At 42.7% G+C, this 14809-nt stretch overlaps 1 protein-coding gene and 1 long non-coding RNA gene across 10 annotated transcripts in view; one reads left to right on the forward strand and one right to left on the reverse strand.

Moving 5' to 3' along the window:
• Positions 1-13785, forward strand: part of LOC147659347 (kidney mitochondrial carrier protein 1) — a 267840-nt gene extending 254055 nt beyond the window's left edge. For all 5 annotated transcript variants that reach the window (XM_086951827.1, XM_086951826.1, XM_086951825.1 and 2 more), the window contains exon 10: positions 8948-13785. In XM_086951827.1, coding sequence (XP_086807953.1) covers positions 8948-8989 — 42 coding nt within the window. In that variant the 3' untranslated portion in view covers positions 8990-13785. The remainder of the gene's footprint in view (positions 1-8947) is intronic.
• LOC147659348 (uncharacterized) overlaps positions 1-14809 on the reverse strand; it is a 138704-nt gene that overhangs the window by 95091 nt on the left and 28804 nt on the right. The window lies entirely within an intron of this gene.

Here is a 14809-nt window from a genome sequence, read left to right on the forward strand (position 1 = left end):
GCTCGATGGATCACGAATGGCGTCTGAACTCGGACGTGGCGCAAGGCATCTTTCTGCAATGGGGAGAGCCTTGGTTAGATCTATTCGCCACCGAAGAGAACGCGCAATGTAATCAGTTCTGCGCGTTGGAGTTTCCAAGACGGCACTCGCACGGCGACGCCTTTCGGCGCGAGTGGAGTTGCGGTCTGTTATACGCCTTTCCGCCTATACCACTTCTGCCCAGAGTGCTGAAGAAGATCAGGCGCGACCGGGCCCAAGTTATCCTTGTGGCTCTGGACTGGGCTCGAAGATACTGGTATCCCGAGCTACTCAGCATGTCAGTCAGTCCCCCGATCCGCCTGCCCCTTCAGGAGGACCTTCTGTCGCAGCAGCAGGGGACGGTCCTCCACCCGAACCTGTCCAGTCTCCACCTCCATGCTTGGAGATTGAGCGGCGGCAGTTGAGGCCATTTGACTTGCCTCCTGAAGTCTATGATGTTATTCTGGCAGCCAGGCGTCCCTCCACTAAGTCGGTATACGCCTGTCGGTGGAACAGATTTGTGGCATGGTGCACAGCAAAGGCTGTGGATCCTCTTTCTGCCCCTCTTTCGGAGGTTCTTCCGTTTCTTCTTTCTCTTGCCCAGCAGGGCTCTGCTCTGGGCACTATCAAGGGCTACCTTTCTGCCCTTTCAGCCTTTTTGAGGCTTCCTGATCAGCCTTCTTTGTTCAAATCCCCGATTGTAACTCGATTCTTGAAAGGCATCACTCACATGTTTCCACCTGTTCCGTTTGTGATGCCTCAGTGGGATTTGAACCTGGTTCTAACTTTTCTGATGTGTGCTCCCTTTGAGCCCCTTCATTCTTGCCCTCTCCGTCTCCTGACTTTAAAGACGGCTTTCCTGGTTGCCATCACCTCTGCCAGGAGAGTGTGAGCTCCAGGCTCTTTCTGTCCAACCTCCTTTCCTGTCCATTCATCCTGACAAGGTGGTTCTGAGGACTAGACCTTCTTTCCTGCCCAAGGTTGTTTCGGCCTTTCACTTAGGGCAGTCCATCACCCTCCCTTCCTTCTTCCCGCCTCCGCATCCTTCGAAGGATGAAGAGCGGCTCCATCGTCTGGACCCAAAACGTGCGCTTTCATTTTACATGGATCGCACACGCCAGTTCCGGGTGGATGACCAACTGTTTGTTGGCTACGTGGGTGCGAAGAAGGGACGGGCGGTCTGTAAACGGACCATCTCTCGATGGGTCGTTCTCTGCATCAAAGCGTGCTACTCTTTGGCTCGGAAGGAGCCTCCTGTTGGGCTGAGGGCCCATTCCACTCGGGCCACGGCGGCTACCACTGCCCTGGGCCGGGGAGTCCCCTTGCAGGACATTTGCCAGGCGGCTACGTGGGCCTCGCTGCACACCTTTGCGAGGCACTACTGCCTGGACAGTCAAGTCCGGAGGGATGGCTTCTTTGGCAGTTCTGTCCTCCAGGACTTTCTGGTGTAGTATTGTATTGGTTCGCAGACCCACCACCGGGGTTGGTATTGCTAAAGTATGTATTCTAAGGTAAGGAATCTAACACTAACGTGTTTCTTTCAGATGAACAAGTTACTTACCTTCGGTAACGATATATCTGTAAGAAACATTAGTTAATGTTAGATTCTTTACCGAACCCACCCATCCTCCCCGTTCTGCGAACTGATACCTAGGGTTAAGGTCATCCCTTTCAGGGCCCTAGTTTTACATGGCACCAGTGTTGGTTCTCTCATGGCTCTGCGTCTCCTGGCGCGGAAAAGCTGTGTACAAAGAACTGACGTCAGCGCGCGGAGGCGGCGTCTATATACTCCAGCGACGTCATCACGGCGCACGACGCCGACGACGGACGCGGAGCCGCAGGGGACGCCTGCAGACGACGCCTACCGACGCGCAGGGGTACTGCTAGGCAAAAGTTTCCGGATCCAGACTGACGCCTGGGGATATTCTAAGGTAAGGAATCTAACACTAACTAATGTTTCTTACAGATATATCGTTACCGAAGGTAAGTAACTTGTTCTTTTGCGCAAGAGGGCCTAATACAGTAGTCAATAATCTGAATGTTGTGCAGCACATTTTGTCCAGTGAATTGTTTACAGAGCATCCTACCCATATTTTGTTCCCTCTTAAAATAAAGTTATGCAGGTTTTGTAAAACAATGTTTGTCAATCCCTTGGCCTCTTGAGGCTTCACTTTGTTGATAGACAGATGTCAATATTTGCATGTTTAAATTCAGTCTTCTTTGAGTGGGACTGATGAGAACATTTATGGTTGGGTTATCCCCTTTGATGGTATTTTGCATGGGGTAATAGACTTCTTCCTAAACTTTCTGAGAGAGAGTGATGTCATGGGTTATCAGTTATGGGTTTTTTATTTTATATACTGTTTTTGATATAATGCTAAATCATACCGAGGACGTGAGGCCAAAGCAGGGGTATTGTAATGCAATAATATTCAAATAGCAAGCAAAAACACAGAGAAACGACCATGGCATAGGAAATGCAACCGACCAACCAGGGTCTGCAATCATAGAGGGCATAAATATACATTTAAAAGAACTTTACTTGTCAAAGATTTCATCACAGAGGGTGGCCACACATGACAGAACAACAAGTAGTTCTTAAGAAGATTAACTTGAGCTATGCAGGGGGTTAGAAAGCTATCCACATACCCTGTATCAGCTACACCATGGTTGTCTTGTAAGAATGATGAATCTTCTATACTTCCAAACCACCTAAAGTGTTTCTTATCTGAATCTACTGGACATCATCTTCCCTTGCATCAAAGCGAAGGTTGCTAGATCCTATTCCACTCCCCCTACAAACCATTCTCCAAACCCTCTGTCAGATTCCTCACCTAACGCCCCATCCCCCTTCCCCAGCCCCTCCACAATCTCTACCACATCCACCTCGCCTATCACTTGCATCACCTTGTCCCCAGATCTCTCACACCCCTGCATCTCCCAGTACCCCTACCCATTGCAGCAACCGCACCTTCACCTCGCCTATCACTCACATCACTTTGCTCCCAGATCTCCCTCACGCCCCAACGTCCACCACCACCCCTACCCATCGCCGCAACCGCACCTTCACCCACCTCACTGCGGGCCCCGCCGCAATCTCTTCCTCCAACACACTTACTCCAGATCCATCCGCTGGCCTATCTTCTCCCTTTCCCTGCACTACAAATCTCACCGTCCCTCCTCCCATAGCTCATACCAACAACCCCTCACGTCCCCTCTTCACCTCCCCTCTCTCCCTAGTTTTCACCACTCTACAAATATATCACACAACGAATTAGATCCCACTAAAGTACAAAACAACACCCCTTCACATCCACTCTCCACCCAGCCCTCCCCTATGGACTCCCACACTGAAAACCAACATGCGTCAAACCAGTTCACCTCTTGCCCCTGGACACCACACTAGCAATAACGCCTCCTCATCTTAACACAGTTCAGGCCACCAACATGATATCTCCAACACCTGACCCAAGACTCGATGAGATACTTCTTTCCCTTCAACAAATAAAAGAGGATATCCAAACGCTGCACGACCTTCATCCGGCATCAACCCATTTCACTAATGAATCCTAAGCACCGGCAATGCTCTAGCCCCAGCCCCCTCCTCAACTCCCCAAATGGAATACAGTACCCTACCCTAATACCTCATCCTGCCCGACCAGGAAAAAGAGCCCTATCTACAAGTGAGCTCACTTCCCTACTTCATTCCTACAAACTCCCTTCCCTCTATACCAGCACACACAGACGACACACAGACACTATCCTTAATCCAACCCATCCAGCCCAATGAATCTAGAAGTGCAAGACACGCCCCCAGAGGTATTGACGAAAATAACCTCAAGGGAAAAACCATCTCCCATGACCAGAGCACCACCTTGACGAAGGCCCAGCTTAAATGTATCCTACTAAACTGTATATCTGCATTGCGTCATGCCGCCGACATAGCTGACCTCATTATAACCAATGAACCTGACCTTATCATCCTGACAGAAACTCATCTTAGACATTTTAGTTCCCCCAAACTATTACATTACAAGGCTTGACCGACCTGATAAGCTAGAGGGTGGCATCGCCTGCATTCATAGGAACAATCTCTGTGAACCGCTCTAACTCCCCGGTATTCTCTTCATGTGAATACCTCTATCTAGACAGCAATAACAAACTAATATGCTCACTCCACTCTTTCTACCATCCTCCCGGTAACAACCATACCTTCATCGAGCACATCATGGATATTTTAGCAACAAACGTCGGTCAACAGATTACCCAGATCTTCCTTGGGGACTTCCACCTCTACTGGAATGATGTAAACGACCCAGAGGTCAATAGCCTTAAAGCTTTCCTGTCCGATCCCAACCTGTCTCAAATTTGTGATCGCCCCACCCATGATAAGGGCTCAACCCTGGATCTAGTGATCGCCAAAGCAGACTCTATTCAGCTTGAATCAATTCTACCTTGCGACTGGTTCGACCATCACATAATCACTTGCCATATCAATTAACTAGTGAAATTACTCTCTATCCAACCTAAGAGAACAAAAATCTGGAGGAGGAACCTAGATAACCTCAATCCTTCCACACTCGCAACCTCCAGCCACATCTTCACGACACCGCTGGACAGATCAGATAATGTACAGGACTTGACCGATCACTACTTCAATTCTATGAACATGGTACTTGACAACATAGCACCCTTACAATTGAAAAGAGTCACCACAAAAGATTCAAACCCTTGGCACGATGGTACGCTAAATGAAGACAGAAGATCACTGAGAGCAATTGAAAGACAGTGGAGATCCTCTCCATCCGCTGCCCACTTCAAACTACTAAGGAGCACCAGAAACTCATATTACAGAAAGATTAGACGCTCAAAAGCTGACTTCATAAGTAAACAATTAGACCAAGCTAAGAATCGCCCCCAAAAACCTTTTGATATAATCAAAGGGGGTCTCCCACTCCCCCAAGTGAGTCCAGAAACACTCCCCAATTGTGAGGAGCTTGCTGCCTTTTTCACTACAAAGACTGAGAATTTAAAGACAGACCTACGGAACAACCCACTATCCCACACCCACGCATCCTATTACCACACCGACTACACCAGTGATCCCGCCTAACTGTTCTTCAAAGCTCGAACTCAAAAACAATGCTTCCTGGACCACCTTCAACTTCTACAGCCAAGAAGCTATCTTTAATACGCTCATGACTTTGAATCCCTCGAACCATTTCACAGATCCTCTCCCTGCTACCCACTTAAAGACCTTCATGCCACAGCTAGTGCCCCTATGGACCAGGATTATAAACACGTCTCTTGTGCAAGGAACTATCCCCGACATCCTCTAAGCAGGTCAGGTAACCCCCATCTTAACGAAAGTTTCAGCTGACCCGTCAGACTTGAACAACTATCGTCCCATATCCAACATTTCGACCCTGGCGAAACTGCTCGAAAAATGTGTCCACATGCAGCTTAGTAACCGTATCGACCACTTCAATCTGTTAGATCAATTCCAATCAGGCTTTCGATCTGGGCATAGTGCTGAATCAGCCATGAGCCACATCAAAGATGACGCCCTACAAATACTTGATCAACATAAAGCCTGCTTGCTAATCCTACTTGACTTATCCTCAGCCTTCGATACAGTCAAACACAGCAACCTACCAGAACTCTTAAATCATAGAATGGGTTTATCTGGAACAGTGTTAAACTGGTTCACTTCCTTCCTCCAAGACAGAATGCAAAGATTCAAGATCAACTAATCTTTATCTAACCCCACCCCAGTCACCTTGGGAGTACCCCGGGGATCTTCCCTCTCCCCTACACTCTTCAATCTGTTTATGGAACCACTCACTGCTGAGCTTCTCAACTCGTCAAACATCCAATACCATATGTACACTGACGACCCACAGCTCTACATTAAGGTCGACTCCCTTGAAGACATCAAGTCCCTTAACTCAACGCTCCAAAAAACACTGATCTGGCTGGCAAATATCCATCTAAAACTTAACACACTAAAAACAGAATTCCTCCTCATCGCTCCCCCCAAACAAACAAACACAATCTGCGAATGGATGCAGTACCTAACTGCACTCGATGGTCAACCTCGCGTTATTGACTCTGCGAAATCCGTAGGAATAACTCTGGACAATAATCTAAACATGCAGTAACATAAGCGCTGCAACTAAAGGAGCCCGTTTCCAGATGAACACCCTGAGAAGACTAAAACCATTCATACCCACAAATGACTTTAAACAGGCAGTCCAAGCCCTAGTAATTCCCAGAGTGGATTATGGGAGTGTCTCTCTCTGCGGCCTTCCCAGATCAACAGCCACTCCGCTAAGAGCCTCAATCAATACTACTGCTAGACTCATTATTGGCTCCAGGCGAAACTGCCACATTTCCCCCGACCTTCGTGCCCTCAACTGGTTACCTTTTGAGGCCAGAATCCATTTGAAAAACGCCTGTATGACTCACAAGGCATTGCACCAAAAAACACCAAGATACCTTGCGGAGAAACTAGTACTATCAGGTGGTAGCAGAACAACTAGGAGTTCTGGTAATCTTCTACTTAAACCACAACATTTCGCCAAGAAAAAAAACTTACAACCGTACCTTCTCAGGAATGGCCCCCAGGATTTGGAACGCCTTACCCACAGAAACAAGACTGAATCCATCTGCTGCTTTCTTCAAAAAAGAAGTGAAAGCGATCTTCTTAGCTAGATTCACCTGAACTTTCTTATAAATACTTCATATGTGCTAATTGCTAACTTTTACTAGGTATGTATTTGCTTAAGCCATCATATTCATATGTATTTGTCAAATCACCTTTATGTGCCTTGTAAAGCGCTCTACAAAACGGTCAAAATAAAAAAAAAATATATATATATATATATATATATATATATATATATATATTATAACATCTAGGGGTACGAGTGTTCCATTGACTTCCCTGCCCCAGTAAAGTTGGTGTTGCAGGAATTCCCTTTGCCAAGACTGCCTATTTCTCGGGTTCTTGTCCCTTATGAGTTCCTGTCATCGAGGTTCTTTGTCCCAGGGCTCACTGTGATGTATGTTGATTGACTTGTAACAAAATGGATTGGTGTACTGATAAACAGACTTATAGGTATGCTACTGATAAATGGAAAAGGAACTAGCATATATGCTGACAACGTATTTGTTCACCTAGTACTAAGCTCTTTTGGTTCATCACACAGAAACACAGTTTGGCCATATGGTCTTTAGAAACCGGTTTATCTAACATTGACTCCCCCTCACTGCCTTTCTCCTCCGCTTTTGATTTTCTATTGCAGTGGAATCCACCAACATATGATGAATAAGACCACTACAATGTAGGAATAGAATGAAGTTACCTTTATATTATATTTTACTTGGAAGGTTCTATAACAAATAACTCAAGCCTACCCATGTATCCTCGGTCAAACATCACCTAATTGACTTGTGTTTTTTAAAGAGAGAACTGGTGTGAGCGCACAACCATTGCAAGAAAAAGGCTTGTGGCCATGTATACTTGATAGGACTATACTGGTTTACAAGCGGTACAAAAGGGGGTGGTGATGGACGGAGCATCTGAATCAATCAAACACTCACACCCAGTCAAAAGATCTGGGTTTAATCCATCACTGTTCTTTAGCCCACTCTGCCACCCCAGTTCAGACATGGCTATATGCAAATCAGTCTGACCCTGTGCCTCATGTGAACAGTCCAGTCCGAACTGCCAAGCCATGTCTTCCCTGGACCGGAAACAAGCTTCCGAGGACCGGTTTCTGGCATTCCAGCCGTCTTCAGCCCGGCTTGCTTGAATACTGGTTTACAAAGCTCTAATTTTCACCTACCTTGAGCAACTGGTTACTATACTGCATGGGTGGGTATTCACAGGCTAGATATAGAAGAGAATTTACAGATTAGGAGTAACAATCCCCATAGAGGAAGCTTTATTCTTCTAGTGGATGTGTAGATTTTCCAGTCTCGCCTATCTTTCTCCCTAGTTCCTCTGAATTTATTTTGTCCTACTTAAGATGGAAAGTAGCTGAGAAACTTGAGGACAAGTGTGAAGTGAGGCCTTCTATATAAACACACTGTGATGTTGTCACTTCCAAAGAGGTAACAAGGCCTCAATATCCCTTATTTCCATTAATGATTCTTGAACTGTTTCAGAAGTCTAAAAATAGCAACTGGAGATATTTTAAAAATGGAGACATTGTGAAGAAAATCTAGTTCTCGTGCAAAGTTACCTAAGTGAATGTGAAATACCTTATTCTTTGATTACCTTCTGCATAGGTTAGCTCCCCTAAGGAAGCCACATCCTTCATGGACCCATAATATTTTATCCAAGTTGACAAAGAATGAAATTGTGCTAGTTCTTTGCCTATGTTTTTGATATAGACAACATCTTTCTCGTTGTTCGTCACGTAGGCAGCAATGCACTCATTGTATTGCACCTATTTATTTTTTTAACAGAAATGCATAGTTCCTTCTTTTTATCAACCTTCATTCCAAATATGTATGAAGAGTCTCAGGAGAGTCAATACACTGTTCCTCTTAAGATCTCTCTTGTTGGGCTAAACAAATTTTGTTTATCTAATCCACATGTTCTGTTTTCCTCTGTTTGACCAACATAGGTAAAGGTCTTTGATAGACTGCTCCTCTCATATGGAGGCAATGGTTGTAGCAAGTAAGCATCCTGTACTAATTAATGCACCTTGTTTCCTACATTTGGCACTAAAGTTTTGCTTGCTTATTTTCTGTTTTCCAGCTTTTAGTTTCTTTTAGGAAACCAATGCATCTAAGTTTCAAGCATGATTTTTTTTAACAAACAAACTAATATACTTGCAAATGTAACCTGGCAGTGGAAAAATGTCTTCTAAAAAGCTTGCCATTGTTTGTACCAATTTTCCTTAACCAATTCTTACAGTTTTTTCTAACATATGAGCAGCTGAAACTTCTTGATTTGTAACTAAGAATATGGCTTTACAATCAGGTGATAACAATATTGTGTTCACTAGAAAGTGAACATTTTATGATGCCTCCCCTCCCCCCCCCCCCCCCCTTCGCTGAGGAGCCCACGTATGGGAGTTGTGGTACAGAGAATGTAAGCTGCCCGATGAATACATCATTCTTCAAAAAGTGACAACAACATAGGTGATGTGGTTGGCATTTGATTCCAAGAACTGAAGTACCAGATGTTTATCTGCAAGTGTCCTAGTGAATGACCTTCCAGTTGGAGTACCTCTGGATAACACTTGTCAAGGCTTCTGAACATGGAGAAACAGGAGAACTCACAGAAGAGACTTCTGCACCTTGCCTTATTGGGCCTTGATAAGAATGGGAGTGGTTCAGCAAGGTTTGTTGACACAAAGGTCTTTGTTACAGTTTAGCAACAGGAATTCATGAACCACTGCTAGTTAGTGTCTCTTCTTTATACTAAGAAAATGTTCTCTATTGAACTCGGATGTTGGTGATATCTCAAGACAATCCTACATATGTATTCATTTATGTGTTTAATATTTATTTACAAAGTTTATATCGGAGAGCACCAAGTAAGCACAAGTTAAAAAAAAGTAATAAAAAGAGTGCAATTAATCATTGTTCTGTATTGTTACATCTATCTGATGTCTATTGCTCAGGGAAGCAGCTGTTAAGCTCACAATATGGTACTGTACATTTTTATTTTTATTTATTGATTTCATTGAGTTGTCTTTTGTCTCTAATAGAAATTCTTTCTTTGATCTAATGCGTGCTAACAACACTGCTTGATACTTTCCATACTAAATAATGCATTATAGTTTTTTATATCCTATAATTTTGTTTCTAACAGTGGTTATTAATGATCTGCTAGTAGACATTTGAAGCATACTCCAAATGAGCGTTTTTCTGACAGCTTTGCTTGATTGTTCTACATTTCAGCGTACATTAAAAAAGCATGTTTTTATTCCAAAAGTTGTTGATGCCCAAAGCACACCTTATTTTCATTCACTGAAGTGTCTTCAAAGCTGGTCCTTTATCTGAAGACAGACCGCTCACTTGAGCTTGTATTTTACTCACTGGACTGACTTTGCAAGGTGCTTAATAATGTTTGAAACTTGGCTAAATTTTATTAGTTTATATATTCTGCACAAACACCTGTCCACTTTTTTTTGCACACTCAGGGGTGAACTCTCCTTTAAAATTATTGGTTATAATTAATAAGCTATCAGCCATCAAAATAGGGAGCACTATATAAAAAGTAAACAAAGGTCCTTACAGGTAGGATTTCAGAGATTGACCGACCCCTTTGTGATTCTCCTTTGGTGTCTAATTCGCAGCAATTAATACGGTTGAAAATATTCTGCATTCAGGAAAATTATTTCTCTAAAATACATAATTGTGGGATTGTTTTCCTGGATGAAAGCCACCCACTTGTTGCATATTGTATTAAGAATGTTTGGTTCCTCGTATGTGCTTTTCAATTGGCAACATACCTGAGGTTTACATCCAAGTAGTTCAAGATAAATCTAAATATTGGAATAATAATTGTTCTAAATCTTTCATTGCTATGATAGTACACCTACAAAACAATAATTGGAAGCTTAATATAATTAGATTTCATATTTCTGCACCTTAACATCACATAGACATCCCCAATTCATGTAGCAGTTTTTCGTCAGTGAGACCAACATGTATCTAGTATGGCAAGAAACGAAAATCTCCAGTTATCCATATTTTATTAGTATTACAAAAGGCTGGACCCTTACTTGGGCTGCTATCTACTTGGTTCTACAAGTTGAAGCTGTTTGCACATGAACTGATTTAATGACAAGACAGTAAATGCAGATAACACTTTGATTTAAAAACCCGCTTAGCTGCTGTACTTTATAATAGTGCCAAGCAAAGTAAATTGGTGGTTAATATAGTGGCCATTGTAAGGACAATCTTAAAGGGCCAGATGTTATTTTGTAACTGTGGTTATTGCTTACATTGTACATAACTGTTTTTTGACTAGTTCTTTTATGTGTGAATAATGTTTGTCTTGTTCATATGTATAGTAAAATACATTAATTGGCAACTCTTAACCTAGAGTGGACTGTGACAGTAGTTGTTTTTAAATTTAAATTTTTGAGAAAAATGTCAATACAATATTATTTTAAGGTCTAAATAGATGACACCATAAAAACAGTGATTATGTTGTATAATGTATTTATATTTCAACATTGTAATAAAGAATAATGCTCCATATCATCTTGACCAAAGTTATTCTGGGCATTGTAAGCCAACTCAGCAAGGCTATACATTGAGCAGATAGTTTGATAAGTTATATTGTTTATATTATTGCTGTTTGGATACCGCTTACAGCCATCATTGTAGCATGGTAGCTCTTTTACAACCTGTTTATCCTTTATACAGAATAGGGATTGCCATTGGTTGATTGCATCTGTTCACTGGTGTTTGATTGTGAGAGGCTAGTAGGGAGTTTTTCAGTATATAGTTTAGAAGCAGTTTATGTATGTTAGTGCAAAAATAAAACCAGTTCCGTTAGAAGACCTTTGTAGTATTTCCATAGGTTTGCTATTGGCCTTTTTTTGTTTTTTCTTTATATGGGGGAGCCGGAGGAGGTCACTTGTACCACAAAATTGGTATAAAATCATGATACAATATTACATGTGTGGTATATTCTGTATGCTGCGAGTTCTTGGCAGTGCTATTTGGCCACACTTCACCATGGCCTGTGTTGTGTGCATGGCGTTGTAAGGATTCTGTGTAGTGCGCTGACTGAGGATGACTCTTATGCATCTATAATTTCATTCCATTAACTTCATATCATTTTATTTCCATCTACATATCTATACACAATACACAAAAATATGCAAAGTGGCATTTCTGCACCAATTTAGGGTTGTGGTTCTCTAGGATGTTTTCATCTTCATATTTTATGTGTTAGCAGGTGAAACTTGCAGATGAATGCAAATTGCAAACTGTGGTTTTCCAGAAGATCTTGTAATTCGTAATTTGGCATTTACTCCCTTTATGAGCTGAACTGGGAATTGCGGGCTATGTGTAATCTGACTCTGTATTTTCTGTCAAAACTTATTTAACAGATTTTTCTGTTCCCATTATAGTTTATCATTATTCCATAGTTTTTTAATTATGCAGAATGTTAAATCTGCATTTATGTCTTTGTAGAAAACAATGTCACTTTTGGTCAGTTGTTTAAGTTGAACAGGATTTTTCTGTATCCCACATTTCATGTTATAAAAGCAATTGCTCTCTATTTCCTCCTCGAAGGCTCTGTTACTAATTCATAGTCCGAGACTTCATTAGATTAATGTTAAACAGTCTTTCATCATACTGTCTGGAAATGGGTAACTTCTGATTATTCATCCTTACGTAGGTTTTTGTGCTGTAACATCCAATCTGTATGAAAATGTAATGAAGTATATATATGTATATGTATATATAGACATTCATACTATACGTCACACAAGAGCAAAAGGGTCACTACGCTCAAAGAGATGTTTACCAAAACCTCTTACAAGAAAAATTAGCCACCCACGGAGCCAGATGCAGAGGAGTCATAGGCAAGTGAACCCTCCCCGTCGACCCCAGGGCATGGGCCAGTGGAACTTCCATTACCCCTCCTTCATGGAGGATCTTTAACAAGCTAAAACACAACTCTGTGGCTCTGAGGGATGAGGTGGCAAATGATTTAAAGGAAATCAAGAAAGAGGAAACAAACCTGAGCCAGAGAGTCTCGATTCTGGACGACAATGGAGATGCCAGAGAAGAAGAGCTTGGCAACTTTCACAGAGAACTGATAACCTAAAAGAACAAAATATTGATCTCCAGACTCATCTGTACGATCTTGAAAACCGGTCGCAACAATCCAACGTTAGAATGCGGGAGCCTCGTATGACTTACAGAAAGTCAACATCAAAGGGTATATGACCAGGCTCTTCCCACACTTTGTTCCAGGGCTGACAGACCCTGATATCGACAACCCAGAACACACAGAACTGGCTGTGTTCAACTAATTCCAGGGAAATTAAGCAAGAAATGGCACTTAAATAATCATCCACCACTTCGAGTGACAGGTCACTCTGTATCTGCGTACCATGACGTAACAAGATAATGAGGTAATTCCCCTAGTCCTCACAGTGTACAGCCTTAAGTACAGACCTAGATTTGGCCACAGTTACTTTTTCCTAAACTTGAGTTGTAACAGAGCCGAGGATCTCTGATGACAGACAAGGTGCCAGCTTTGGCTCTGATGGCTCCTCCAACTGAATACTTTCATTCCCATCTAGGGACTTATGTTCCTCATATTATGATCTGTTCAGTACCCTCCTAACTTCTGCCACCTTCCCACCCTAAGGGCTACTCACGGTAATGCATCCCTATTGTGTGTTCCGCACAGTCCCGATACCATGAGAAACCCCACCAGTCACAGAAGGGCCTGAACCCACAGCAGAGGCGCAGCATGAACACTTCTCTACAGTTAGTTTAAATTTATGGGGCCTTAATGCTCCTGCCAAGCTCCTGGCAGTATTAGCGATGTTTGGAGACTAACAGCGATCAGCCTCCTTCATGAGATCCATATCATTAAAATGGATTGAGGATCTTTAAAGTCAGAGAGGTTTTCTGGGCAATTATTCTCTGGCCCCAACAAGAAAACTATGAGGTGCAACACTGCTTGCCAACAAATTCAAGGACTTGTAGTAGACAAAAAGTCTGAAATACAGAGGAGTCTATTATTTCTACAGATCTCTATAAACCGCTACGGCTCACCAGGGGTGCGTTACTGTTACAACGCAACTTTTACGTCGTAATGCTGTTACAACGCAGCTTTTACAACGCAGGTTCCATTACAACGGATGTCATTACAACGCAGGATATTACATAGCAGATGGTATTACAACGCATACCATTACATCGTAAGTATTGGTAAGTATTTAATTTTTTTTTAATTTTATTTAATTTTATTTAATTAATTTAATTAATATTAATTATCAAATATATTTATTTATGTTTTTTAATATTATAAATTAAATATATTTAAGTAATTTTTAAAATAAGTATGAGTATAGGAGTATATGTTTTGGGGTACTGAGGTATATGTTTTGGGGTGTTTGGGTATTTTTAGGTTTTAGGGCAGGGTTTGGGTTTTGGGGTACAGGAGTGTTTTTAGGTTTCAGGGCAGGGGTTGGGTTTTGGGGTACAGGGGTATTTTTAGGTTTCAGGGCAGGGTTTGGGTTTTGGGGTACAGGGGTATTTTTAGGTTTCAGGGCAGGGTTTGGGTTTTGGGGTACAGGGGTATTTTTAGGTTTCAGGGCAGGGTTTGGGTTTTGGGGTACAGGGGTATTTTTAGGTTTCAGGGCAGGGTTTGGGTTTTGGGGTACAGGGGTGTTTTTAGGTTTCAGGGCAGGGTTTGGGTTTTGGGGTACAGGGGTGTTTTTAGGTTTTAGGGCAGGGTTTGGGTTACAGGGGTGTTTTTAGGTTTTAGGGCAGGGTTTGGGTTTTGGGGTACAGGGGTGTTTTTAGGTTTTAGGGCAGGGTTTGGGTTTTGGGGTACAGGGGTGTTTTTAGGTTTCAGGGCAGGGTTTGGGTTTTGGGGTACAGGGGTGTTTTTAGGTTTTAGGGCAGGGTTTGGGTTTTGGGGTACAGGGGTGTTTTTAGGTTTCAGGGCAGGGTTTGGGTTTTGGGGTACAGGGGTGTTTTTAGGTTTTAGGGCAGGGTTTGGGTTTTGGGGTACAGGGGTGTTTTTAGGTTTTAGGGCTGGGTTTGGGTTTTGGGGTTCAGGGGT

This window comes from Lissotriton vulgaris, unplaced genomic scaffold (assembly GCF_964263255.1).
Source record: "Lissotriton vulgaris unplaced genomic scaffold, aLisVul1.2 SCAFFOLD_663, whole genome shotgun sequence".
NCBI classification, from domain to species: Eukaryota; Metazoa; Chordata; class Amphibia; order Caudata; family Salamandridae; genus Lissotriton; species Lissotriton vulgaris.